The 27630-nt window shown below is 41.2% G+C and overlaps 1 protein-coding gene across 2 annotated transcripts in view; it reads right to left on the minus strand.

The window, feature by feature from the left end:
- LOC308189128 (vasoactive intestinal polypeptide receptor) overlaps positions 1-27630 on the minus strand; it is a 115394-nt gene that overhangs the window by 41795 nt on the left and 45969 nt on the right. Inside the window, exons 3-4 of one of the 2 annotated variants that reach the window (XM_080578881.1) lie at positions 17849-17956; positions 3606-3706 (exon numbers count right to left, since the gene is read on the minus strand). In XM_080578881.1, coding sequence (XP_080435007.1) covers positions 3606-3706; positions 17849-17956 — 209 coding nt within the window. Of the gene's footprint in view, positions 1-3605; positions 3707-4914; positions 17809-17848; positions 17957-27630 lie in introns of those variants that run through there. The other variant, XM_080578882.1, reaches the window with a different exon arrangement.

The following is a 27630-nucleotide window of genomic DNA, read 5'->3' on the forward strand; positions in this document are numbered from 1 at the left end:
AAACGTTCATAGAGGAAGGATTCTGATTTGACGCTGGCAGAGACAGCTACATGGTTATAACCTTGTGAAACAAGAGCGACTAATGTTCAGTTAAACAGCGCACTGATGTGTCAGCACTGAGGCAGTGAGCATGATCAGCTTCATTATATTAATGAATTTTGAGGACAGAACTGGTCTGGAAATTGGTTTTGCTTTTGTGGAAGCTAAACATTGTGTTTTGGCAAGAAAAAAAACAAACCAACTTAAAGTATTCTCATTGAACACACAGAAATATATGTTAATTTAGAAATTAGTCCACAGCTTTTCTCTGATTGCATACAGAGGGAGTCTCTGAACATGGAGCACCATGGGATTTAAATCCAACAGGGAATCCTGGTCTAAATAAAATGGGGAAATAAGGCAAAAAAAAAATCCAGTTCTCCTAAGGCTCTCCAACAACACTAAATCAATATATTTTGATCCTCAGATTAAAAAGAAAAGATCAGTTGGTATTTGGACATTTATCAATGAAAAATCCAAGTTTTTATGAGAGTCCAACCCAGCTTGTAGAAGTTCTTATTTTTCTGGCCCTTGATTGACCCTTCTCTGCCCTTCTTGCCGCCATTTTCTGTAAACCAACCAACCAACCAAAACCACAATAAGCAGTTTTGACAGAAAATCTAAACCCAGCCTTATCTGGGAAAACACTCTTTAATAACAGTAAGGGCTGACATTTTTTATAGGTTATTTTCATGGGCCTTGATAAGCACTAGATGCTGTTCAGGACCAGTGAGGCTGAGATGAGAGGTAATCCTCTAGCATTTACACAACCCAGCTTAGAGGGGTGTTAAAACAGAAATTTCAGAGTGCAAAGGCTACACTGGTCATGTCTATACTGTTCCTTGGACCACAGAGCTCAGAGAGGATAAAAGCACAGTGTCTTTGTAGCCTCATTCAGTGAATCCACATCACTAAGAACTTTGGGTTGTGGTTCATAGCAAGGGCTTCTTTTCTAATTTATTTACCTGATATACTGATGGAGTCTACAGAATATGGCCATACCTATGCTTGCCCACCTGCAGAGCATGGAGGGACTTGCACTGCATTAAGGAACAGTTGAGGTTCCACCTTGCTGTACTTGCTAATGACAATCACCTCCTGTTTTACAGATATCAAAGGAGATAATTTTACCCAAGATCATAAATGGAACTGGAATTTCCCTGTTAATGCTTAGATTACTAAAATACTCATCCTAGAAGGAACAGGTATTTAGAGAATTGAAGGAAATGCATGCCAGGATGCCTGTGTTCTGTCTCTAGACCTAGACTGACTTACTGAATAAAATTAGACAATTTTATCATTCCCTCTATGACTTCTAAAAGCCTGTCCTTAATTTCACTGGAATGTGATATGAACGATTACTTAAGGTAGATGCTAAACTCACATTAACTGAGAATTAGCTTCTTTCGCTTCTGTTCAGTAGCCTCTACATTCGTCCCTTGGTAAATGGAATTAGAAGGTGAAACATTTACATTTGTAAGTGCAAAACAACAGAAACACTGATATCAAGTCTTCCAGCAGCCCTGCATGCAAACTTGCTTTGTGTTCACAACACCTATGCTAAAGTCTTCTGTGTTTCCGCTGGTAAATGCAAAGAGGCCCCTCTGGAGAGAACTGTGGGGTGAACTAATCTATTTTCTTCATTGCCTCAGAGAGAGCCTACAGGGACAGTTGGGTGGCTCCCATCTGAGCAGGTGGAGGAACAGAGTGGGGAAGCTGTGCGTCACGCCTGATAATGGGATAGTAAAACAACACCCTGTTAACTAATATATGGGTTTTCAAGGTCTGATTGGAGAAGGAATCCTTACCATTGCAGAGATCATAAATGCACTACTTTGGTGGCTATGTCTTCTACTTCATAAGGACTGCCAGAATTTATAATTGAAATCATGCACACAGCCCTTGTTTATTTTTCAATTTTTTTTTTTCTGTTTCTGCCTTGAGACCAGTAGATGTTTAAAGTTCACGAAGTGTTTTAGGCATGGATAGTAATCAGTCTGCTCTGGACCTCATGTTCCATACAGCCTGCTGTTCTCCTTTTTTTCTATTCCCTTTATTTCTTCCTCCACAAACTGACAGCCAATTCAACAACAACAAAAATTTATTCTTCTTCACGGGTTAGGACTGCATGTTCACCCCCCTCAGCCACCTTTCACACAAATTAGACTTAAACAGCATGACAAAACCGTGCAAATCAAGAGAAAATAATTAAGAAAGAATTAAAAGAGCACAATACATGTTCTCTTGGTAACGCAGCACTCTGGCAGCGCTGCAATCCATTGGGTTGCCAAAGCATGTCCCAGGAATTCCCAAATCCCTTTGCAGCTGGAACATAAGCTAGAGGTCTTGGTGGAGGGTCTTCCCAGAGCAGACCTGTAACGATGGCTTTCGCCTTGTGTAACTGGTGCCACAAAACTCGATCTTAGGAACGGGACACGAGGATGTGAAGAGGTGGCTGACCTCGAAGGCAGACTAAAGCTCTCTCTTCAGTAGATCCCTGATATTCTTTGTGTATCTTTCCCTTTGGTATTTTCTGAATTTTTTTACTATTAAGGCTAGCAAAGTTCAGCTCAGATTTTCTGTTAACTCTTTGAGTGTCTTTGTAATGTGTGACAATACACAAAGACCACTCACCATAGATATATATTCATTATTAAGATTCCTGTGTCCAACATTTACAAACACTGAGAAATGCCATACAGCAGAAACAAACAAGCAAGCAAACAAAAAACCCGCACATGGACATAAGTTTAATATAAGTATATGGTTGCAGTAAAAGATAATATTTTTCTAGCATGAGCTTTTTCTTGTTGACTATAGGAGAGCTATCGGTGTCTAGTTTAGACTAGATGTTGAACTTTTGGTTACGTGAGGTGAATACTGCATCTAACAACTTCGTTTATCTTCTTTAGACTTTACCCTACGTGCCTCAGCATGCAGCAAACCAGTAACGAATTCCTTTCTGTGCAATGACAATACTCTATAATATTTGAAAGCTAATTATATCTAGTTCAGTGATTACTAATTTATCTGCAAGCAATATGCCAGACAGTTTGTGGATTTTCTTGCAAAATTCAGTAACATGGCTTGAAAATGTGTGTGTTACCTAGCTTTCTAGACTTTATCTGGTTGAGATCAGCACAGCTGCACTGATGACAAATGAGTTATATTGGTTTATCCCGTCTGATCTTTTGATGATTGTGTTTGGCCTACAAATACTGGAATCAAAATACCTACTCAAGGCTAAATATAAATATCTCAGGGGAGGCCTTGTTTCAAACTTGAACATGGAACATCAAGCACCTGAAGTTGCACTTGGGCATCACAGAGACACTGGTCTGATCTTCCCAGGTGCTGAGTTCCTGCCACCCCCTTGGAAATCAAAGGGAGGATCATCTCCTTAACCAGACACTGATCTCTGCTTCCAGAGATCTTCAAGATGATCCTTCATTTTCAGGGAATTAGAGTAGGAATGGAAAAAATAGAGGTTTAGAATACCATGTGATTCTGCTATCTATCCACTCATGATAGTAAGTCATGATATCCACTCATCCAGCTCTACAGACCTCTTCTGGAGTGCTGTTGGAATCATATCCACAAGCTACAGCATACGGTGCAGGGTACACATCTGTCCAGCCCTGACTTGTGCAATTCCTGGTCACATTTCCTAAAAAAAATAAATAGAAAGGGATGATTAACAGAAGAAACATTGGGCTTGCTCTTAAACATGTTTGCCTTTTCTTCATTTAAATGTCAGATCACATTTCTCATAACACAGTAAAAGTCTCATACATTTTCTCTGTTAAGAAGTACTCATCTTACACATAACACATAAAGTGGAGGAACCAATTGGGTCACAAATTCAGTCTTCAGATACAAGTAGTTTTTAATACTGAGGTGCTCACAAAGCATCTCTTCTAATGGTACCATAATACCACCTGGACTCAGTCCCTTGGTTGTGGGCAATGCAAGGATATTGTCTGAGAGTGTTATTGTCTCCATTCCTGGAAATTTCTTCATCTAACCAGAGCAGTGAAGTATTTACAGCTTTCATTTTGCTTGTGAGAAGCCAAAGCAGGGATAGATAAAGTGCTGATTTCATGTTATACAAGTAAGGTGGGAGAGCTGGGAACTGAACCCAGTCCTCAAAACCCAGACCTTGCCTACAAAACGAGTCCTGAACTTTATTCAACTGCGATTCCCACGAAATCTACTGTACTGGTGCTTGAGAAAAAAATACTTCAAAATTTGGCTAAGAGGGAAGAAAAAACAGATACTGACCATCTGTATTGCCTGTTTTAACATGTGTACAAGATGTTTGTCAGACAGAAACAACAAAGAAGCAAAACATCAAAAGTAAATTGCATATTCCCCCAGCACCTTCTCTGACCACTGATCCCTAACCAGTCCATCTCAAGTGAATCACACTATTGTGTTATCAACTTATAAAATTTCACAAATTGAATGCTTGGCATTCCTTTGGTGTCTTTTATCACATAAAACATCCTGCCATCCCTGACCGGAAAGCTGGTACAATAAACCAGAATAAGCAAAGGGTAAACAGTCAAAACTTGCTTACGGCTTTTTAGTTGAAGAATTACATCAGTGAAACTCAAGAGCTTTGCAAACATTTCCAGCAATGAGGACCTTTGCACACAGGAATAATAAAACTGCACACAGGAGAAAATCAATTATGCTGCTATGAGTCATGAAAATATCCAAGCATCACCTCCAGGAATTTCTGACTGTTGAGTCATCTGAACATCTTCATAACTATACAGTCCTATCTTGCACTGAAATAATCATCAGTTTATCACCTTACTTAATCCAGTTCTTGAATCCCTGTGATAGGTGAATTTTGATACCAAAACTTGCCTCTGTAATTCTTCCTTCTGACAGATCTGCACACAATGAAGGCTCTGGTGCCTTTGTTCCTTTCAACTGCTGCTCCAAAAGTAGCTAACTCGAGCAGTTTGGTTGGTTGTTGTTCCCCAGGCTTTTCCTTCATGGTCACTGTTTACATTTCTTTTTCCAGGGTTCATATCAAGATCATAAGAGATCACGTGCAAACAAATCAAGGACATGACTGCTCAGTATTTATTTATTTTTTAAGGTGTTATGTAATTTCTCCATTACAATGGATCCCATTATCTGATTTTTTCTGCTTCCTATTTCCTGTTCAAGACTTCTCCCTCTGTCTGGGGACATCTTCAGTTTTCATGGTGGTTTTGATTCTTTGCTTCTTATTGTCAGTGAACTAAGGGGTGCCAGTTTCAGTTCCATTCATTTCCTTGTAGTTCTTCTTTTTAAGTGCACTTCCCCATAACTGTTTGATTCTTTGTAATTCTTGTCCTCCCTGTTCACATGAGTACTTTTCAAAATTGTCTTAACGGTTTAGCAGATGTGTAAACTAAGGCAGAGGGAAACAAAATAATGTAGCATCACTGGGATTAAAAAAAGAAAAAAATCTGCCTAATTTTAGGGATTCTCTCTTCCCTGATAAGTTTTTCTACCACCCTTTGCTGCTCATCTTACTTCTTGATGCACAGATTCGAACACATGGTCTGATACAACACATCTTTATAACTCTCATGTTCTGTGCTAGATGCCTGGGAGGTGCAAAAAGTACAAGGTAAGAAGTTATAGATTTTACCACACTACCATTTTGGGTCAAGTGCTGGATGATATCTCCCCTCAGAGCAAACAACATTTCTAATTACTACTTAACATTATGTTGATTACTTTCTCCTGAAGATGAACATAAAACTTAGAAAAATGCCTCACAAACTTAGTACTTACTCCGAGGTTTACCTAATAAACAGGCTGTGAACTTTAGACTAACGCATTAAGCTAAGATTTTTATGCTACAGGCTCAAAGCTCAGCTCTGTCACACACCTCCAGTGGAACTGCAGCCAGTTCATTTGTCCTCACTAGGTTTCTGTTTCCCCACCAATAGCAGGGCTTTAGAAAGGGGATATACTGGTTAACAGCTTTTTCCCTGTCCCAGACATGAAAATGAAGCTCTTGTAGGTTTTGTATTTCATTTTTATCAGAAGTATTACAACTGTCGAACTGGTGCACCTACTCCTGAAAGCCACAACCTTTTCAAAGAGATGAGGTTTTCTACTTAAAGGGGAAAAAAAAAGAAAAAAAAAGAAAAAAAAAAAAAGAAAAAAGCCACAACTAGCTATCATCTATGATAACAGTAACCCAACAACATGTTTTGCCAGAACTCAGCTTCCTGATTTCACAGAATCACAGACTGGCTGAGGTTGGAAGGGACCTCTGGAGGCCACCTGGTTCCCTCCTGCTCAAGCAGGGCCACTTAGAGCTGCTTGCCAAGGACCATGTCCAATGGCTTTTGGATATCCTCAGATATCTCCTCTCCAAGGAGGGAGACTCTACAAGCTCTCTGGGCAACTTGCTGTGGTGCTTGGTCACCCTTACTGTAAAAAAGTGTTTCCTTAGGTTGAGACGAAGCCTCCTGTGTTTCACTTTGGTCGTTTAGAAAATGCAAAGGAAATTAGAAAGTGCAAGAAGGGTCTCATTACTTTAGAAGCTCACTGTGCATGGGAGCCTTGCATGTAACTGAAGTCCTTTGCTGGGTGCTGCCTTTTCTCTTTGCAGATATCAGGACAAATGTTTTTTAAAGGGAACAAGGTGATGACCTTTTCATAAGGCTCCCTGCCAGGTAGGAGGGGATGGATGTACAAAGGAAGGAAAATAACAGTGCAGACATCTGAAAAAAAAAAAAAAAAAGAGTTCTCAAGCTGGCAAATATAATGTGCAGATGTAATCCTTACACAAGCTAAAGGAACTATAGCTATTGCTGGAGAACCAGTAACATAAAAGCCACTGCTTATAGAAGAGAATGACAAGTGTAAATATGAGGCTAGACCTTTGGCTCATTTATATCAGTGTTTATGACAATCAAGGCATAAAGCACTATTGAAAGGCAAGGGGTAAAGCCGCAGGCCTGAATAGCCAGTTTTCACAAAGTTTTACTGCAGCAGCGCCTTAAAGGCTCACGTGTAGCATGATGGGCCATAAACGTTTAATCAAACCACCATATCCCTTGATCCAGCCCCAGATACCAGTAGATGTAGTGTATGAAAGTGCAAATGTGTCAGTGGCTTCAGGCTGAGCCCCAGCAGGATCAGCAGGGTCTTTCTCAAGATCTACACCAGCACACTACATGTTACCGAACTGCAAATTTAATCCTCTGTGGTGACAGGAAGGGTCATCCAGGCCTACATAAACTGCTGGGATTTATACACGGCTCTTCCTCATGTGCCACCTCTGCCTGCATTCCTTGAAAATCTGCTTGCAGTGTGCCACAGCAATTAACAATCATCTACATGAAGCACGAGGAACGACTGCATTTCCTCCGTACACTTCTCATCTTTCTGGTAGTACGTCTGCTATAGGACAGGACTTTGCCATCTGGCCCAGCAGCTGCTCCTGGTCTAAGCAAATGCTTCCTTAGAGTTCACAATCCCCCCACTAATTTGCTAATCTGCACAGTCTGATGGCATGCCTATTATGAAAATGGAATTGATGGTTGTAAGCAATTAGCCGAATGCTTCAATCTTTCCTTCTGATTAGCTTGTATTAAATCTGGCACATGCTGCACACCTATCCTGAGTAGCTTTGCCTTGCTTGCAGGGTGATTCAGAAACTCTCTGCTATGGGTAACAAAGAGAGAGGGAAGGAAATCTCTCTCAGTGAAAACAAGCAGGACTGGCTAAATTCACTTTTTGCCTGATATCTGTTAAAAAACAAAACAAAACACACATTTCTTTTTAGCATTAAAAAAGCAGTAAAAGAAAAAATACCTAAACCTGTATACTCATGAAAAGATTGTCCAAATATTCTTGTTTTTACTTCAGCTTGTGTATATTCAGATTTTGTTAATTATTTTAATTCATTTTCTTCTAGGAAAAAAAAACCATTCTCCACCTCTTTCTCTCTGACATTTTTTTTTCTTTTCTTTTTTTCCATTGGATCTACAAATAACAATGAGTTGACATTATTGATACTAATCTGGAGACAAGGAGGACATCTTTTTTATCTTTTCCTTCCTCTTCCTTTTCCCCAGTTTGGGTGAAGAGCTGTTAAAGGTCTCTATGAAGAAGGACAAATTAAGCAGCAAAATAATTGCGCAGCTTTGCATCTCGTAAATCCTGGTAATGAAGCAAACATCTTCTCAGCTCCCTCAAATGGAGGTTACGTATGGGCTAGTGTTCCATACACCTAACCATCATACTTATTTCTATACTCTGAATATATCTTACCTCTTTCTAGTGATCTGATATCTCTTTGCACTTCTGGCTTTCACTTGCACCTTCCCGGTCTATCAGCCCTAACAGTTCTTTGTATGTTGGATGAAAACACACACCCCTTTCCTTATTTTAGACACTTTCATTTTCTACCTCTTATCTTGTACACCATGAAACAATCATTCCCTACCTACTTTCTCCACAACATTACGACTTACAGCCTTTGAATCCACATTTTTCTAGTCTGAAGAGCCTTAATCTAGCTACTCCCCTTGCACAGTTTCCACTCCCTCCTTTATTCATACATTGCCCCAGTGATGGTGGATTCTCCTTTGGACCTGAGTCCCCCAACTATCACTGATGGACCTGCTCAGCTTCACCTTCCATGAAGTCTTCTGGCCTTTCTGGTGCTCCCTCTGCTGCCCACACAAGCAGCACAAAGGGTCAACTTCAAGGCTTCCTCCTCTGTCGCCAGGATCCTCAAAGCCCTATAAAAGATGCCTAACTCAAGCTCTGCAGTGAATATTCATCTTCTTTGCCATTCCTTAGGAAAAATGGAGACACTCTTCTACAGCAAAACACTGCACACAGTTTATTAATTGGTATTAATTGGGATAGAATTTCTTGAAGAGGAACACAGTAAGGTAAAGCTTTTAATTCAATTTCCTGATGTATAAATGTATTTGGGGATGATGTGGAAGAAACATGTATCAAAAGAACCTTTCAGATTGTGTTATACCCACCGGTAAAGTCTTGTAGAGGAACTACATGATTAATTCATGGCATAGTGAAGGAGGAGTGAAGAGTCAGTGCAACTGAGACAGAAACAGATGATTTTCTTTATAAAAGGTGTTTCATCTGTGTAGAAGTTAAATACTGAATAAGTGAATGGAATAAATACAAAGAGATAACTATTACAAGCAATTTGTTGCATATGTCTAACTCTCATAAGGTTTTTCTCTTTCTTAATTATTTTTCTCTCTCATCTGTTTCAAATACACACCTCAGACGTAGAAATAAATCTGAAAGTTTGTGTCATAGGTGAGATTTTAACACTTTGATGTTGGGAGAAAACTTCTTATTGGCTTTTAATGGGAGCCTAAATTCATTCAAAGAGATCTGAGGCCAGTCATTGCTAAAGGATGTTCTCTTTAGTCTTCCTCTTGCTTCTCTTGCCCTTTCGTGTAATAGCTTCTAAAGGAGAGGGAAGGTCTGCTCTAAGTAGCCATCTGTCCTGCTGGTCTGCCATTACCTCGTGGTCAGAAATTGATTTTTTCAAGCAGAAGCTATTAAAGCAATAGCAGATCTTATCACTTTTCTTGAGATGTTGCTGAGCCCACTGGAACATGTGTAGTTCCATTTTTATTATCGATCTGGCCTGCTGTTATTGGGAAACACCTGAGACTTCCAGACAGAGCTACAGCTTGTTTTTTAACTGGATACAGAAGTGGTTAGATCTAGGAGAAACTTGCGACTTGTCAGTCACAACAAAGACATTTTCCAAACTTACTTTTTGTGTCTCAGCCATGATTTTGTAAGATCATTCTTTCAGTACAATTTCTGCCAACAAGGTGTATCGAACAGACAAACAAACTGTGGCATAGACTCAGCACATCACATAACAGTCACAGCCTTCAGTTTCTTCATTTGTTCCTTTTCACATCACTTGGTCTGTAGTTATTACTCTCACACTGCTGCTGCCCTAAAGCTTACCGCACCTGTGATTTCGGGAAATCCCCCATTTTCCTTCCTCCTCCTTTCCCTTTCCTGCACATCACATTTCTCAGCGTGAAGATCTCGATCCTTAATAAACACAGATAATTCCTCTCTTCTTAACGTCACATGTTCCCCTTAATTAGGCACCTTTTGCAAACTCCATTTGTTTTCTCACAATAAAAGCAGAGCTGTCAAACTCTAGGACAAATTTCTCATTAGCTCTTTAGACACTGCAAGTACAGTACACCAGGAAGTATTTACAAGAATAAAATGAACAGTTCTGGCTAAGTGGAGGTATTAACTCCACAAAGCATGGGCTGACAGCAGGCTTTCCATCTGAGGACCTCACGGCACTGCTATCCCTGGGCGTACATGACCTTCTCAGCACCAGACCTTCAGAGGAGCAGGGCAACCGTGTCACGACACCTCAGCTGCAAACAAATCTCAAAGGTCTGAAGCAAAACTAAGCTTTAAATAAGCCGCACATCCAGATAGCCACCTGTTTCTTCAGTCAGTTACACCACTGCACATTGCTGGAGCCAGCTGACGTGAAGGGTGCACTCTTAAATGCAGATAAAAAGATCAACACTGATCTATGGAAACAGAGTAATCCAGCATTGATTTCTGAGCTGGGCCTCCAGTTGTCCATGACAAATGAGCGAAATGGATGTTAAAGAGTGCTTGGAGGCTGCCCTGACAAGCACAGGCAGCAGCAGCATTGGCTGTCCTGTGCCCTTTTCTGTGACTTTCAGAACGGACTATGCAAATAACTGCCACAATTCCATGTGAATGAGGACGTTTCCTGGCAATTTTATCTTTGTGTCATGAAGGCACATTTGGACTGAGGCTGCTTGGCACCTGAGGACATTGACGGATCTCAGTGAACAAACCTGCATAACAGATAGACTCAACAGTTTTTTTTTTTTTTTCTCCTTTCAAATGAACATTGTAGTAAATAAATAGTGGTTTTGGTTCACTTTGGGGTTCTCAATGATAGTGGTAACGTCTTTTCCTTATCCAACATCTGGTCATCCCTCTCTCCATTTTGTTCTGTTTTCTTTTCAGTTTCAAATGCAAGATATAAAAAAAGGAGGAAAGAAAATGAAGAAAATAACCCTGGTTCAAGAGAAGGAAATTAAAATGTTTTGCAAGTAAACGGTAATCATTTTGGGGGGCTGGGGAAATGAGTATGATTCTGCATTTTTGTTTGTTTTTGTCTACTCGTAAACCTCCTTCACATGAGAAAAAGATTGGGGTTCATCTCACTTAACTTTTGCCATTGAAATGTAAGGACAGTAGACTCAGGTTCCCTGCGGAGGTTATATCAGACCTCCAAAGGTCATTTCATCCTTTTCTATGACATGTTGTGGGATAACTCATGCCCTGCAAGTTCTTCTCTTTCCCACCGGCTAGAGGAGAAATTAGACAAGGAGTTAAGATTGGATGCCTAACTGTTAGGTGCCCATGGTGTGGTGGAAGGAATTTGACTGTTCATTTAACCAACTGCATAGAAAGACAGCAGAATATCAGATCCCTGCGCCTGCATCCATGTCCTACTTACAAATTTCATTTGATTCTCCCAGGACATGGCTACACCTGCCCCAAGATCCACCCTGGGAGACTCAGGTGTTTTTGAAGGACTCCTTGTGGGGCATGCGAGGACTCCACAAGCTTGCAGGTGACATCAGTGGAGTTACCCCCAGTGGTCCGTTTAACAACTTACTTCAATATCTGCAGGTGACTCAGACTCTGTTATTTCATGGGGAGCTCTTCCCTTTGCTCTGTGCAGTTGTGTTGGTGTGTGTGTGTGCGTGTGCCAGAACTGGGGGGGTGGAGAGCTCTGACAGCTGGGAACTGCTTTAACCATACACCACTAAGACCTGGATGTTATCAGTAAATTACATACATTGAAAGGATTTGACTTGATTGCCCCCGCCCTAATGAGGTTAGATAATGCTACAAGGGATTAGTCCATGTCTTTCAGGGTGGAGGTATGGAGAAAGAGTGCCATTTCCAAAACTCTCTGCAGATGAATCAGGAAGAAAAATGACAGAGTTAAATCTTTGCTGTCCATCATACTGAATTTGTTAAAAGGCCACCAGTCAGAGGGCAGGAATGAAATGAACCATGTCTTGTGTATAAGTGCTCACATTAACTCATACCTAAGATCAAACAGTAGTTAAAATAACTTTGGGCACAATACCAAAAAGCAGAATGACAAAAGATAACGAAAAAAGTTTTTGATTGATATTTGTTGAATTGAAATATGCCAAAGAGAGAAAGATGCCTTTTAAATTCAAAAGGAAAAGCTATCTGACAGACGATTATGAATCTGCAAGTTTAAAATGACGGAAGACATGCAAAAACCAAAAACCAAATGAAGACTTAATCTTCGTGATGGATTGTGATTTAAAACATCTACAATAACATAATAAGATCCATAATTTCTCAGGCAATTCTTGGGGCTCTGCTTAAGCAGGAAAGGGCTTGTTTAAGGACTTTAAGTCAGATTCTGAATGTTAATGCTGTCATGAACTTGAGTTACTTCAGGTTTAAAAGACTGTAAAACCAGAGAAGATTTTGTCACACGGTTCTTTAAATATAAGCCAATATTTGTATAACTTGCAATAATATTTAACACAAACACTATTTAGATAAATCTGAAAATTTTACCTATGAGCCTGTGGATGAGCAGATTTGGTCCACCTACAGCTGACATCCTAAGTGTCTATTCTGAATTACGCCATAGAGCAGTGGGGAAATCAGAGGCTGATTCAAACCACAGAGAATCACCTCCAGGATAAAAAGGAAGTGCCTCTCTGTTGACTTCAGGAGAAAGTCTACACATCTGGGATTAAAGGATGAAATGTCGACCTTTCATATAGCTGACATTAGGTGAGATGATTCTGACCCTGATTACCTGCACTATATAGACAGAGAGGAGCAAGGCTGAATAGGCAGAAAACACGTTTTTGTTAACATACACTTTTGTGTAAATTCAGGAATTTATAAATCCCATGACCAGATTGAATCATCTTTCTCAAGCAGCCTAGAACTTTTAGATCCCAGTCATCACGTAGAATAATAACAGCTTGCTGTTTTCATTAATTAATGCTGATAAATACCCTTGCCATTTTCAAATTTCTGTTTTGAAAAGACTGTTGTAGAGAAAAGACTGCAAACCTAAACACTTACTGTAGCTGTGCACAAATACAGACCTTAGAGATGCTGTACAATACAACTGCCGATTTTTGTGGTTGGTGTCAGCCACATGAGTCTGGTGACATGACTCTCATCCCACTCTAATTCTTGCCTGGAAAACTGCACGAAACCTTCTGAATGAGCACCATGGAAATCAGTCTAGCAAACTGAGTGCATGTAAAAGCTGTCAGTGATAAGCACAGACAGCTTTATGCTCATTCTAAGACTCCAGGTAGCCAGTAAAAGCATCACCTCCTTGGACAGCCAAAGCCAAATATTACTTGGAGAATTTGCTTCACAGCATGCAGCATTTGGGATTGCTGAACAGGATGGAGGGCAGCAGCTTGAAGCCAGGAAATTGCCTGAGCCAGATGGTCAGCATTCTTAGTAATGACATTCAGAGGAAGGGACATAAGTTCACTGAGACAACTCAAGATTCACCTGAGACTAATACGAACAAGTCTTGGCTTGCTTTTATAGCTCATAATGCACAAATCATAACTGAGTATTTGGTGAACAGGTGCAGAATTGAGTCCCTCACTGTGCTGGCCGTCAGTGAGCTACATGGTCCCGCCTCTTTCCCTCTCTATCTCTTAGGCTCACTGCACATGAAACGTGGTGAGTCCATCAGAAGATCTTATAGGAGCAGTACTAGGGATGTCCCAGGTCTTCAACATCATCTAACTACTTTAAAAGATCATCAGATAATATCTCCAAATCAGTCTTTAATTCCCCCACAAATCCCCACTGGAGCCTTCTTCCAATTTCTAATCTGATGGTTTCATGACAGTTTGCAGATTCTATTTTTCATCCAGTGTTGGATCTGGGCTTAAAGTGCTCCTCTCCCCTTGATTTTGCTCTTGCAGTGAGAACTCCCACCGTTTGTTTTACTAAGCTAAGTAGGTGTCACTGAGCCATGCCACTCCAGTTTCTCCTGGAATGACAGAGCTTTTATTTACCAGAAGATCTATCTTGTACAGCTTTAGTTTTTCTTTGTCACTTACATGCAACAGGGAGAGACTAAAAAGCAGTGGTAAGATTTTTGGAAAGTCATTTCCCATCGTCTTGTACACTGGAGGAACACGAGGAGCATTGGAGCAGCTACCCTGCTGCAGTGGATTGCAGTTTATCTCAAGAGCCTTCCAGGTACTAAACCTGGCCCAAGGATCAGATCAGTACAGGGCACGAGACTGAGGAATGATGATTTCCAGTATTCAAGAGGATATGTGGAAACTTAATAGGTGTTTCAGGTGGGCAAATAAATCTGTATGTTCACAACCTCTGATCTGTGATGTATTAGGCAAATTTCCATATCAGTTTCCTGACTGCTTCCTTACATCATATTTTTATTATTATCATTTGTGCATGAATGTCACAATAGTTAACCGAGAATTTTAATTGTCTTCTCGTGATATTGTTTTAGATCTTCAATCTGCTGGAACAGGTTGTGTCCAAATACAATAGGACAATTGTAGGGATGGCGTCAGAAGGATCCATGAATCAGTGCTGGGTGGTAAAGCCAGCTAGAATCTCTGATGGCTTCCCAGCTACATAAAAATGCACTGATGACAATGTTTGCTCTGAACAGCAGCACCACAAACAGTTTGGCTAAACCTGTAACGTTATGCCCTCTCCACTCAAAAGCATATGGCAAAAATGTAAATTCATGGTAGGGGATCCATCAATGCCTACAAATTCTTTTTCTTAGTATCATTCATGCCCAATGTTTGGCAGCATATTTCTAATACTGTGAAAGAGTTGGTGTTTGGTGTAAAAGTGTAGAGGATGAGCAAAACAAATAATGAGATGAAAACGTTATTTATTGGATAATGGGGAATCGGGAAATCAGGAATTCTTGGAACAGAGGAGGGAAGATATGGGTGAAGCTATGCTGATGATATCTGATAGCTGTGATGGCACTGTTTCAAGGTATTTGACCAATATTGAAGGATTTTTTTGAGCTGAACTGTAAAAATGCATGCATGTATTAAGGTGCACAGGGAAACTGCCATGCCTTGGTAACTCTGGAAGTAGGCACTGCTCGCCTGCAGAAATGCAGGATTCAGCCAAGTCTGTTTGAGATGACTTGAATATACAGATAAGTAGAATTAATGATGAACTGCAGTTCATCAGGATCTCTTCCTTGTTCAGTGCAGCTATCCTGGCTATTCCCATCCCCACCCCCTTAAGCAATTCATCTCATAGCTGAAGCTTAAAAAAATGTCAGTGCTAGTTTTTACTGTTTAACTTGTGCAGGATGGACAATTTGCTCCTGGAGAAACTGTGGGAAACAAATCTCTATTACGAGTGTCATATTCTATGTATTGAAAGAAAGCTGGAACACTGGTGAAGAGATAGCAAGTAGTGCACTTTAATAATAAAAAGTGCCAAAAATATTTTCATCTATCTCCTTCACACAGTACTGACGAATGTCATAAAATAATGAAAATCTTCTGTATTTGTGAATGGCATAAAAATTTAATGTCAGATGACGTCAGGACTATGCTAGGGATTTTAAGTTTTCTAAATGCCACAAGATATTTTATCCTTTATTTACCATGAGACAGCATATTAGTCATTCGAAGAGTATATTCTCCATTAAATGGGAAAATCACATTAACTCTTTTTTTCCCAATATCTCACCCTTTTCTTGCTATAAATATAGAGAGGATCTTTTATCGCTCAGAACTTTGGTATAAGCTCTCATGTTCCTGCAAAGGGATCAAAGCATAAGACATAAATGTTTACTAGATGTTTGATTTCCTTGAAAGCTATTCAATGATACTCACTACTCCAAAGGAAGAACTGCTTTACAAACTTCAATGACTTTAATTTTGCAAGAAATCCTGTAAAACAAGAGGCACTCTTATCCTGCCTTTATTTATGATCATATCTGCTTTACACATTTGTATATGATTGTCCAAAATACAATGACTGTACATTGCCAGCTGCAAGGCCAGATGACATTTGCTGAGCTCACTGCTCACAGGACAGCCTCAAATGCCAGCAACATGGGTATGAAGAGAAAGGGAACAGGTTGGCTTCTATTTGAGGCTTGCTCCTGGCCTGGCTAATTGAGGTAGGTGCACAGAGAGCCCAGGTGATGTCCTGGTTGATCCTGGTGGAATCTGGGCTTCTCCCAGAATAGCTATACTTGTGTTAAACAGGTCTTTTGAGGATGTCCTTAAGCGCCTGAGATATTCAGTGATATGGGAGAGCTGCACCCTTCTGCAGGGAGCCAGGAGACCAGCTGAGATGCCCTAAGACCCTCAGAAAGCAGCAGATGCTTCTGAGTAGGCAACTTGATTGTGTCTCATAAGCCTGTGCTAGTACACTATTAAAAGCATTACACTTAGCTTAAGTTCAACACAACCCCAACGACACATGTATGTATGTACGTATGTACGTATGTATGTATGTATCATACGTCCCTCATTGTTCTGTCATGGTGGAATGAAGTATTACAAACTCTTCTTAGGGAGGTTTTTTTCTTCCTGTTTAACTAACTGCTGGGTCCCTCAAACCCAGCGAGTGCACACTGTGCCCAGAAGAGGAGGGCACAAAGCACCGATTGCAGGCAATTCCTCCGCATGCCTGGACCACTGCACGGGGGTTTTGTCCTGCAAGATGTGGTGTTGGAGCAGCTTCTGCCTGCTTTCCCTGTGTGTTGATGCAACAGTGAAGAAGTATCGGGGTGTTTTGGAACAGGGAGGTTACTGTACTAGGACAGGACTACAGGAATTTTGGATTTCCTTTCTGGCTGCACCAGGGCTTTTGGTGTGGCCTTGGGCAAATCATATAATCAGTGTGTGCTGGTTAATCAGTGCAGTGTCCTGCTCTGTTAAACAGGGACAGTATTGTATCCTTACTCCCGTTCATAACCTATCCTGTGTGTTTGTCTATAATCCTGTAAAAGTGGAGACTGGTGCAGTCTCCAAAAAGTGGAGCTTGGTGCATAATGTCCACTGAAAAAAAAGGCTTCTTTTGCTGTAGAGGCCTGCAGGACTAGTATAATAAAAATAGAAAGTAATGACTATAATCTAGAAGGAGACAAAGAGTCCTGTTGCTGCATTGCCCTTGAGACCTGAGTTTTAAATTAAAGCTTCCCAGAACATGCCAACCGGTGTATTAAGCTGCTTTCTCCATTAACCTTCCCTGCCCATTATTTGTCGGCTTAATTTCTTGGCTGGTGGCCAAATTAGTCATTTCTGTGGAAAAATACTTTATTACACACAGTTTCAGCTTGTTTATTTTATGTCAGAGACTTAATTAATTGCAGTGCTAAACTGTCCATTTTGTACAGCAAACATACTATTACACAGGTTGATTAAACTTTTGCTGCACAACATCCGTATTATTGGATTTCACCAGGAGCCTCTTTTGCATCCCTATGACACCAAATAGTATGTTGTGCTGGAAGAAGACTGGGAGGATGATTTAATGGTTTGAGCATCCCTGTATGGCTTGGGAACCTTCTTTACCTTGTGCAAATCCTTAGTCCCTCTGAATTTGTTCTCCCTCTGATTACACCAGAAGCTCTATCCGCGATATGATGTAAAACCCTCCAGGCAATGAAGCCATAAAACCATTCCAGCGACATAAGCTGTCTTACCAACGAAAGTGGTGAGGAATCTGAAGTACTTTGGGCATGGCTTCACCACAACTGCTCCCACCTGCGCTTCAGGCCAGCACGTGATGTTGTCCCATTGCCTCCTGCAACCTGGGGAAAAGAGAAAAGCTGACGGTAGAACAAAAACAAGCGACTCTCTGCTATCTGCTGTATGGGGCAGAGGAAATCAGCTCTGCAAAGGTGCGTCGAGCCCTAGTGCAAGCACCTTTTGGAAGGAAAGGCACAGAAATATTTTGTTTAAACATAGAGTTTTCAGCTACCCCAGTCCCTGAATTGCAGCACTGGTGATATCTGTAATTTTTGCAGAAACTGAAGCAGAAAGAAGAGAACCAGACAAATCAGAGTTAACAGTTAGCAGTGCCTTTTTAGATGAAAAAGGCAGAAATGCTTAATTAAATCTCTCTCTTCCCTGCCCTTATCTCTCCTTGTTGCATTAAAACACCTGTCCTGAACATACCAAGATGCACAAGCCACGCTCCCACTTCTCCTCTCTCCCCAAAGTTTTGTCAATGGTATTTCTTCCCATTGCAATGAGATGGTTCTGCATGGGGTGGGCTCAGTTGGATGGGGACACTGATGACAATCAAGGGATCAGGAGTCAAATCCCGTCTCATGAAGCAATATTTCTCTTTAAAGAGGGAGAAGGAGGGAGACTGAGGAGGGACAGGGCTGTCACGAGGAGTGATTCTCTATGGGAGGGTGGAGCAAGGTGGTATAAAGCCCTATCCAAGCCAGGAGTGATGGCATAACCAATAGAGCTAACTTTAGAGAGAAACTATAGTGTTTTGTTAAAATGAAACATTTTCCAAGGTTTTTTGAATTGAATAAATACTTTCGGGGAGAAAAAAAATGGCCAGGCATGCCCTTTCTGCAGAGCTGCAATATGTTCTGATTTTGTCCTTTTATTTATTTCTGCTTTTTCAAAAGACACTAATGATATCACACATATACCAGAGTAACGAATAATGTAATATTAGCACTGAAGACAAAAGAAGTTTGCAGACAGGAATTAATAAAATTTCAGATGTGTTTTTGCCAACATGTTACATATTTTAGAGTTCTTACTAGAATTTTGAAGATGATTTTTCTTTTTTTTTTATCTTTCTAACAGACACTTTTATGGCTGCCTGGGTTAGATAGATGGGCTGTCAACAGACCTCCCTGAGTCGCTTCTTTATAGAACCTCTGCTCTCGGTTACTCCTCGTGTCCCATTATGTTGCAACACTTCCCCAAACGTGACTAAAGTGTTGCTGTTAAGGTCAACTGCCTAACAAGAGAAACTGGAATATGAAGAAAAAAGCCTTGAGAAAATACTTTCCACATGCAAGTAAAGGGAACTACGAAAACCACTCTCAAGCTGCAGTGCTTGGTGATGACATCCTGATCAGAAATTCCTCCTTTAAATCATCTTTTAGGCCTTCTGCTAAGGAAAAGGCTGGTGTCATCATCGGTCTGCTCAGAGTGAGACAGCAAGCTGTCTCAGATCAAAAAAGAGAGCACACAAAAATACTTCGAAGCTGAAAAAGAACCCTCAGCTCTCTTTCAAATTTATTTTACAAGTTTTGCCTTCATTCTTTCATGAGCAAACAGAACTTTTCAAATGAAGTCCTGAGGTGGGTTTATCACAGCCTGAAAAAGGGAATAACTGACGGTATCTTCCTCATGCAAGCTCTTATGTAGCATTCATTAAAATTCAATTTTCAGATTTCTAATATCAGTTGCAAAGCTCACTTTTCACAGGGTCTTACTTATCTGCTACCAAACAGCCAGCAGCTCCAAAAGTATTAAGATATTACATATTCTGCCCCTGGAAAATAGATGATTTCTTGACAAGACCTTTCATGTTCTACAATCTCCATCAACATCAATAAATTATAATGGGCCCATTACCCCAGGACAGGTTATAATGCAAAATAAAATACAAGGTGATAGCATCAGATGGCTTTTTAAATGTTCTGAATTAGGCACTTTGAGACTATTTCTGATCCTCATCTTTTTCCGTGATAGCATTTTTCACCACCACCTGTGGTGCATGAAAAAAAGCTTTTAGGTGTTTTTGTAGCAGAAACTCTGACTAAAATAAGGTGAGGACACACAAGACTGATTTTGCAAGACACTTAAAGGGGATCTTTAATAATTATTGTTTCTGCAAAGACCTCTCATATCTGCCCATTAGCTCTTCCAGCGCCATTCTTCCTTATTGCCTCCTCAGATTTGCTGACACTATTAGTGTAGCTGCCTGGAAGGGTCCAGGTTTCAAAGGTGGGGTTCATACCCCTGCTTTTATGTGTGTAGAAGTTGGAGGTGTGAACTTGAAGAAGCCAATGGAAACCAGAGATCCAGAAACTTGAGTTTAGCTAATTTTGAAGCATTTGAAGTTCAGTGAGATACGATTTACTCGTACTAGGTCTAAGGCAGGAGAAAAGCTTAATGTCTAACACATTATAATAACTTTGAATAATTTATAATAATAATTTAAAGTAATTTTGTTTGAAATGTGAGGCAGAAAGAACAGGCCTTCACATTTTTAATGAATTGGAACAATCAAGATCTGAAGCAAGATGCTTTGCAGTTGGAGTCCAGCACTCACCGCTCACCCTGCAGTCAGCCCATTACAACTTCAGGCACAAGTTTGTGCCTGTCCATCCAAATCATGACACAGACAGCCTTTATCAAATAGCCTCAGAGAAATTTGTCTTCTCTCTCCAAAGCTTATAGACCCTACCCTGGCAGACTGCTGGGATCACGGGGTTGGCAGGCAATACTCAGCTGTGTCACTGCGACAGACCAAAATCCGAGAAGACTATTTGAGGGTAGAAACAGCTCCAGTGGTACTTGGAGAAGGGAAACCCGTCTTCCCTGTGGCATCACTTGGCCTTCACAGATGTAAGAAAGACAACAATTTGTTTTGCACGATCAAATCATGTTTGGTGATTGCTAAGTGCTTCCCCATTAATTAATTACAAATATTTTCTCTGTTGCACTGAGTATCTGCAGGAGGGATGCAAATGTGTTTATCATTTCTTATCCAAGGCAGAAGGTGGAAATGACCCATGGATGCACCTTTCGTAAATACTGTGATCCTTTAAACTCCTGGCATTATAAATATGCACATATATGTAAGAATCTTTCCCTTTTCAAATTTTTGACTGTGACTTCCAGACCCTCAGCTTTGTCCTGATGTTACCTGGTAAATCGGGAAGTGCTCTCTGGAGCCAACTATCTTCTTCTGAAGGGCTGCGGGGAGAAATCCTTCACAACTCTAATGAAGCTGGCTTTTAACCTTACTTCCTTCAGCTAAGCACATCAGACTGCTCATCCTCTCACTATAAGCCATGCAATTAGTGTAATTACTAGCAGCCAACTCTCTCTCGAAACAGGCTCCTGAAGCACTGCTCAAGGAGTACCATCAATGAATGTGCTGGAGGCTGTCAGCCACATGTTGGAGCTCAGGTCTTTACATCCAACAGCTCAGACTCCCTCTTTGCAAGCCAAGTGTCTGGGCTGCCAGCAACCACAGCCACCTGGGCTTTGGAGAGCCCTCCTCTAAGAGATTCTGACTCAGAAGCTCATCTTGGGGTGGTGTCCACCATAGGGCTCTTCTTCCAGCCAGGTAGGACATGCCCGTTCCCTGGCTGCCACCACAACAGTGGCTGAAGGCACTGGCAGAGTCCCAGCTGCAGTGATTTAGGAGACCCCACCACAGCTACAGAAGGTGGTAACCTTTTCCACTGTCACTGCTAAATGTGAATCAAAGCTCGGGCCCTCATTTTCTCTCCATTTAAAAGGTTAATAAACACAAAACATGTCAATTTGCATGAGGCACAGGTACATGGTGCTTTGCAGAAGTGGCAAAGCAGAGCGCAAAGAACATTTATTTGAGTAATATCTACACTTACAGAAAATATACAGTCAAAGCTTATCAGGGAAGCAGCAGAGAATAAGTTCCCTTCATGAATAAACATGAATCTGCAGAGCTCTGGCATGGCTCTGAGACGTGACTGGGTTTGGCTGATGAAAGAAGTGAATGGCAGCAGGCTGGTGCCAAGGCATGGTCTTAACCCAGCTGAACTCCCAAGTCAGGGAAAAAGCCTTTCAGCACATCTGTCATTCCCACCAAACGCTCCCCAATGAATGTGGTCACTCCTGGCCTCTCCTGGATGACATGGGCACAGTTTTTCTCTTCGAATCTACGTTCAGATGCAAAGATACCCGCTTGTTGCCTGGGTCATGTCAGGATGTCTGCATGCCTCTCGCTACCCACAGGCAGAAAACAGCAAGCCAAAGGTACAGCTACATTAAACCAAGCTGAGATATCACCCAGTACCATCACAGGCAGTGGTAACCTGGTGTGTTTTCAATGGGAACTGATTTTCACTCCAGTCTAGTATCAGTAGGCAGTTTCCATCCTCGCTGGAGTTAGGGCTGTAAAGAGCTACCAGGTGACATTTACTCTCCCACTGACAGCTTCTGCAGAAGTTATTATACCCAAAGATGCTCTCCCCTGGTTTGCCGGTTTGATCTCCTTACAATCAATTATCTTTCCATTGACTTTCTTGTCCCAGTTGGACGTCATGTTTTTCACCTTACTGAAGAAAACAGACCCCAAAAGATGGTCCCTGCAAGGATTTGCTAACTGTGCTTCAGTTCTAGAGAGACAACTTGAGTTCAGTCTTGGTAGAGAGTGGGAAAGCCCACCATGAGCCTCAGAGCTATTACTACTGCCCCAGCCTCCAGTGAGCCCAGGCTTCCTGAATCAGAAATGGTCTTCTATTTAAATTTTAAAAATTGTGCATAATAATAACAACAAAATTCTGGTAAGATTCTTACTCTTACATAAATCATTAAAATTAAATGTGATTTGATTTTGCTTTTGAACTCATGGAAATTTTTCACATTCACAACCTCCTGGGCCAAGGAATTGCATAGTTCAAGTGTCTGCTGAAAGAAGAACATCCTTTTCTGAATTTGCTTTGAACCTGCTTGTCACTGGTTTCATTAGGAACCTAGTTCCTTTATGAATACAGAAATATTTATAACCTAGTCACAATCTCCCTTTCCCTGGGGAGGAAAACCATAAAATCCTCTTTTATATCTCTCCTCAAGTATCTCTTTTTCAAGCTGAAGCGTCCTAGCTTATTTAATTACTTTTTGCATGGAAGCAGTTTCCTATCATTTCTCCCTTGTGTCTTTTCTGTTTCTAATTCTACCTCATCTTACCCTGCCTGGACTTGCAGAATAGGGTTTTACCTTATTTTTCTGCAACAGATTGGTTTTGATTGGGGCTACCTTGGCTCCAAAGTTTAACTGCAATCCTTCCATTCTTGCCCGCAAAACTCAGTCCTTCTGTCCTGTGTTCACTGCTATGCCCTCCTCCCCCAGCCCCACTCCTGCATCCTGTGGGCATCTCTCCTCTGCCACCTCCACCTATTGTGGTTTTATTTTTATCAGCACTGATGATCTCTTCCAAAGCAAACCTGTCCCCTCAGAGTTTCCCTTTCAACTTTCCATAGCTTTGCATTCAATTTGGATATTTTTTGCCTGTCGCTGCATGCTATCACCCCAGCACCGTGGGCAGGATGTGACAGAGAAACCACTTAGCTGAAGGAAAACCACAATCCTGCCAGAGCAGGCAAAACCCTGGCACTGTTACATTTTCTTCCCACCACTGCTTTGCTCTTTGTGGCACACGCATGCTCCTTTATTCTTCCCTCAGTGAGGGGTTTGCAGTACCAATTCAGCAGAAAATGGACTTGGGAAATCACAGAAGGCAAAAAGGATTCCCCGTGAGGATAAATAAAAAGAGTTTATCTTGGACTTTGCCTCTGTATGTGTGGCAAGACAGAGAGATCAATTTGTTTTTTCCCACTCTGTGTACAAGCTGGACAGAACACTGTTTCTTGCTATAAAAATTGGTTTGCACTTCTGCAGGGGCTGCCAGCAGAAATTGTCCAGGAACTCAACAGGAAAAGTAAAAAGATATCTTTTGCAGAATGTTTGCAGAAATTTGACTCAAAGACATATGAAGGAAAACTCACCTTAAGCCCCCAGACTGAGTCATTCTAAATAAACAGCATGAAAGAAATCACCAGAGAGTATTTCTGGAGGATTATTTTTAAGCATGAAAATCCTATGAGTTTTTCCATCATCAACATCTACTAGGAAACAAATTAAAAAAAAAAAAAGTTTCTAATCTTTCAGCTTTTCTTTAACCAACAAACTAAATAAACACTTGACTTTTTTTTTTTCATCCCTCCAGATCACTCTTCTCATAAATCAAACTTGTGAGCTGAGCCTTTCTGCCTAATTTCAGAATCCGTAAACTGAAACAAAAGATGCCAAGACATAAGACAAAGATTTATGAAGTGGGTTGCCTAAAACATCACTTATCTCCTCAGCAACATCTAAACAAGAGACAGTTCTTTAGTGCTCTGACATGGAGCATGCTTAAAGGATTGATCCAGGGCTTCCTCATTCCTTGTTCAAATGCCCTTGTATTTGCAGAAGTTATACAGAAGTTAAACTGTACTTGGTCCCTTTGAATTTAGGTCGCCGAAGATGACTAGGCTCAACCTCAAGAAATGCTTTCTTGATCATTAGGAAGAAAACAGTGACTGCCCTGATAATGTGAGATCTCACATGGGACTGACTGATGCTGAGCTCCTCCATACCTCAGTCTCACCGACCAAAAAGAGACAGGGATGTTGTGAGGAGCACAGCAGAGATTTTGTGGGGTTTCCTAATAAAACAAGCCAAGCAAGACAGGACACGAGTGCAGCAGCTCTCACTGATGGTTCAAATCCTGTGAAAGCCAAGAGACCCTTCGTCAGCCTTCCAACGTTGACCCTGATCTTTGGGAATTCCTTGCCTTTCTGGAAACATAAGTGGCAACTTGAATCGTAGCACCAAGAAGCGAGCTTAGAAGACTTGGCCACTTGAATGAAGTGCCAACCCTCCCAGTGACCAGCTCATTTGACTTGCTCATTGAGGGCAAACAAGCAAGCAACAGCCCCTCTTATCTTGCTCTTCAGGTAAATGTTGTTAAATATAGTAAACGGGGGTAAATATTGGTAAATATGAAACCCCACTAAAAAAGGAAGGGCAAAAGGGAAGTTTCCTCAACAAATCACAAGCCACAGATTGCCTGTCCTGCTACTAGAAAGCTACTGCTGTTGTTGCACAAGCTGGAGTGTGCTTTATCACATAAATTCTTCCTGAATTGGTTCTTGCTTATTAAACGTGCTGGAGGTGTGCTTCTTGCCCATAGCACTGGGGAGCATCTGCAGAAGAAGAGACTTTCTGTAGGTAGGGGCAAGAGGGACAGCAATGCATTTTCACCTGGCCTTTGGTTTTACTTGGAGGAATATTTAATGGTCAGAAGATAAGAAAAAAAAAAAAAAGAGAAGTTTGTGAGACACCAATAATTAAAAAAAAAATACACACAATAGAAGCCCTACTTAGACCTTGTATAGCACTTCAGACTTCAGCTTCCGTTCTCCACAATTTCATTTTCCTAGGTTAAAAGCGCAGGCTATCAAGAAATAAAGGCACCAAAGTTACAAAAAGTCCAGTGCACAGCAAAATCATGGAAAAACTCTTCACTGGCTGTAGCAGGTTTTGGATCTTAGCCATATACTGTACCAGGAGCTTGACATAACTTATGGAATATGCAACATTTTCCAGTGTACTTATTGTACATAAAAAGGGTGGATACCATCAATAAAGTGCCCTGACACAGTCAGTAAGAAAAAGAAATAAAACAAAAACAACAAAAAAAACCACCAAACAGCAGGAAGAAGAGATTTCCTAACCAGAAATCTGATGGGATGTGAGGTCGACAAATATGCGGTCAGAAATAAATTAAGAGCTCTGCATAGATGGATTTCATCTGAGCAATTAGCCAAAGCTTTGAAAATGTTTTGGATTTGCTTTCCATTGGTCTATAACGATGGCTTTTTCTCCTTATTTCTATAGCCCTTGCATAACTAATGCTGTGTGCATTTATATATTATAGCATTCTAAAAGAAAAATAACCAAGGAGTTCGATGGTATTTCCAAATGTTACTTATTCTCCAAGCTAAAATGCCTTTTCCAGTACAAGATTTATGTCCGCTAAATGGTTGTTAATCCCAAAAAGCTACAGGACAGCTGTTCCTGAGTCAAATAAACACTGCTGTTTGTTAGAAAGCTTGCAGCCAGGACATGTCATCAACAGGCAAAACAAAAGCAAAGCCTCCACCCCTACAGCATATTAAGGCAGAAAACAGATGTGGTAACATCTTATCTCATGACTGTGTCTCTAGAAAGATGAGGTCAAGGGAAAAAAAAAAACAAAAGCAAAAACAAAAAAACAGCTCTTAGCCCTACAGGGAAGATTGGTTAGGTGCTGTGTAGATCTGTGCTTGAATTTCATCTCTACAGAGGGCATCCTGAGAAGGCATCGCACCTCAGCTAGGAATTGCCACTCCTTGGCAGAGAGCTTGAGCAGGGGGTTACCACGCACAGCCAAGTAACAGCTTTGTAGGGAAACCACCTTTGCTCATCATTTCTTGAGGAAGAGTCTCCTTGTGTGGGAAAACGGCCATCAGCTTCAGGCTGGGTTCGAGCAGCCAACAGGAAAGTTGTGTGGGCTGATCGCATCTGAGGGTTGAAGCTGGGTTTACCTCTGTGGTGACAACGCGCTTCCTTCTCATGTTTCAGTACCGAGTTTCCTAGTATGGCCAAGGGTAGATGATCCTCCAAGAAATAGAGGGCACATTTCTGCTTTTTAAATTTCCACAGAGCAGGGTCCACCACTGCAAGAGCTGCAGCATGCTGTGCTGGTGGCAGGGAAGAGTCCCACAGCAGACAAGCGAAGTGTTAGTGAAGGAAGATCATTTGGAAGTACCATGGAGTGGCCCAACCCAAGTGAATATCAAGGCCACCATCCGGTAACTGAAAGAAAAGTTTCCATTAAATAGAAGGCACCTTGACTCTCCTACTGATCCTCTAAGACAGACAAATGAGAGTCTGGGCTTTAAGGTCTTGATAACACATGGCTGAATATTCTGCTCTTGCAGGAGAGACACGTTTCCAGGCGTAGTAAGGACTGATGTCCCACCTGGCAGCTGAACCAACACTGCTGCTTGTACCAAGACTGAAACGAAGGAGCTCTACTTATCCCCTGGACCAGTGTTAGAAGTTAGGAAAGATGACATAGAAGGAAGTCTTGCAGGTCCTTTTGCCTTTCAAGAGATTGTTAAGGACAAATGCAGGTGACTATTTTAATAGACTGAATTGACTTGTCCTCCAGGCTTCATTGAATATGTTGACTAGATCCTCAGGACTTGATTTAGCTCCCCAGAAGGCAGCAGTTAATGCCATTCCTGATGTCCCAGGGTATATGGGATTTTTGGAGAGGCTAGTAGATATGAGATAGGACTTAGGGGAGCCCTTCCCACCTCTGAAACAACAACTGGAGGCCACATTACTTATTCAAGACCATCTGTTAACATTTTTGATGTTGATGTTTTGATGAACATTTTTGGCTGATGGCTTGCAAGAGTCAGCCACTGTCCAAGGGTTTGCTTCTCTTATTTCCTGTGACTGCTGTGAACCACTAGGACAAGCCTGTCTGCTTCTCTCTGCAGACATCCTCAGCCTGGGGACAGGTCTGTCCTCTGGCTGCACCAGTGCCATCTGACAATATTACCCTGACCACCCCTTGCATGTCTGCCAAGGCATATATTCCCCCTGAAAGCTACCAGCCTTCAAACCTGCCAGC

The sequence above is a fragment of the Anser brachyrhynchus genome (genome assembly GCF_964034855.1).
Source record: "Anser brachyrhynchus genome assembly, chromosome: 2".
Taxonomy (NCBI): Eukaryota; Metazoa; Chordata; class Aves; order Anseriformes; family Anatidae; genus Anser; species Anser brachyrhynchus.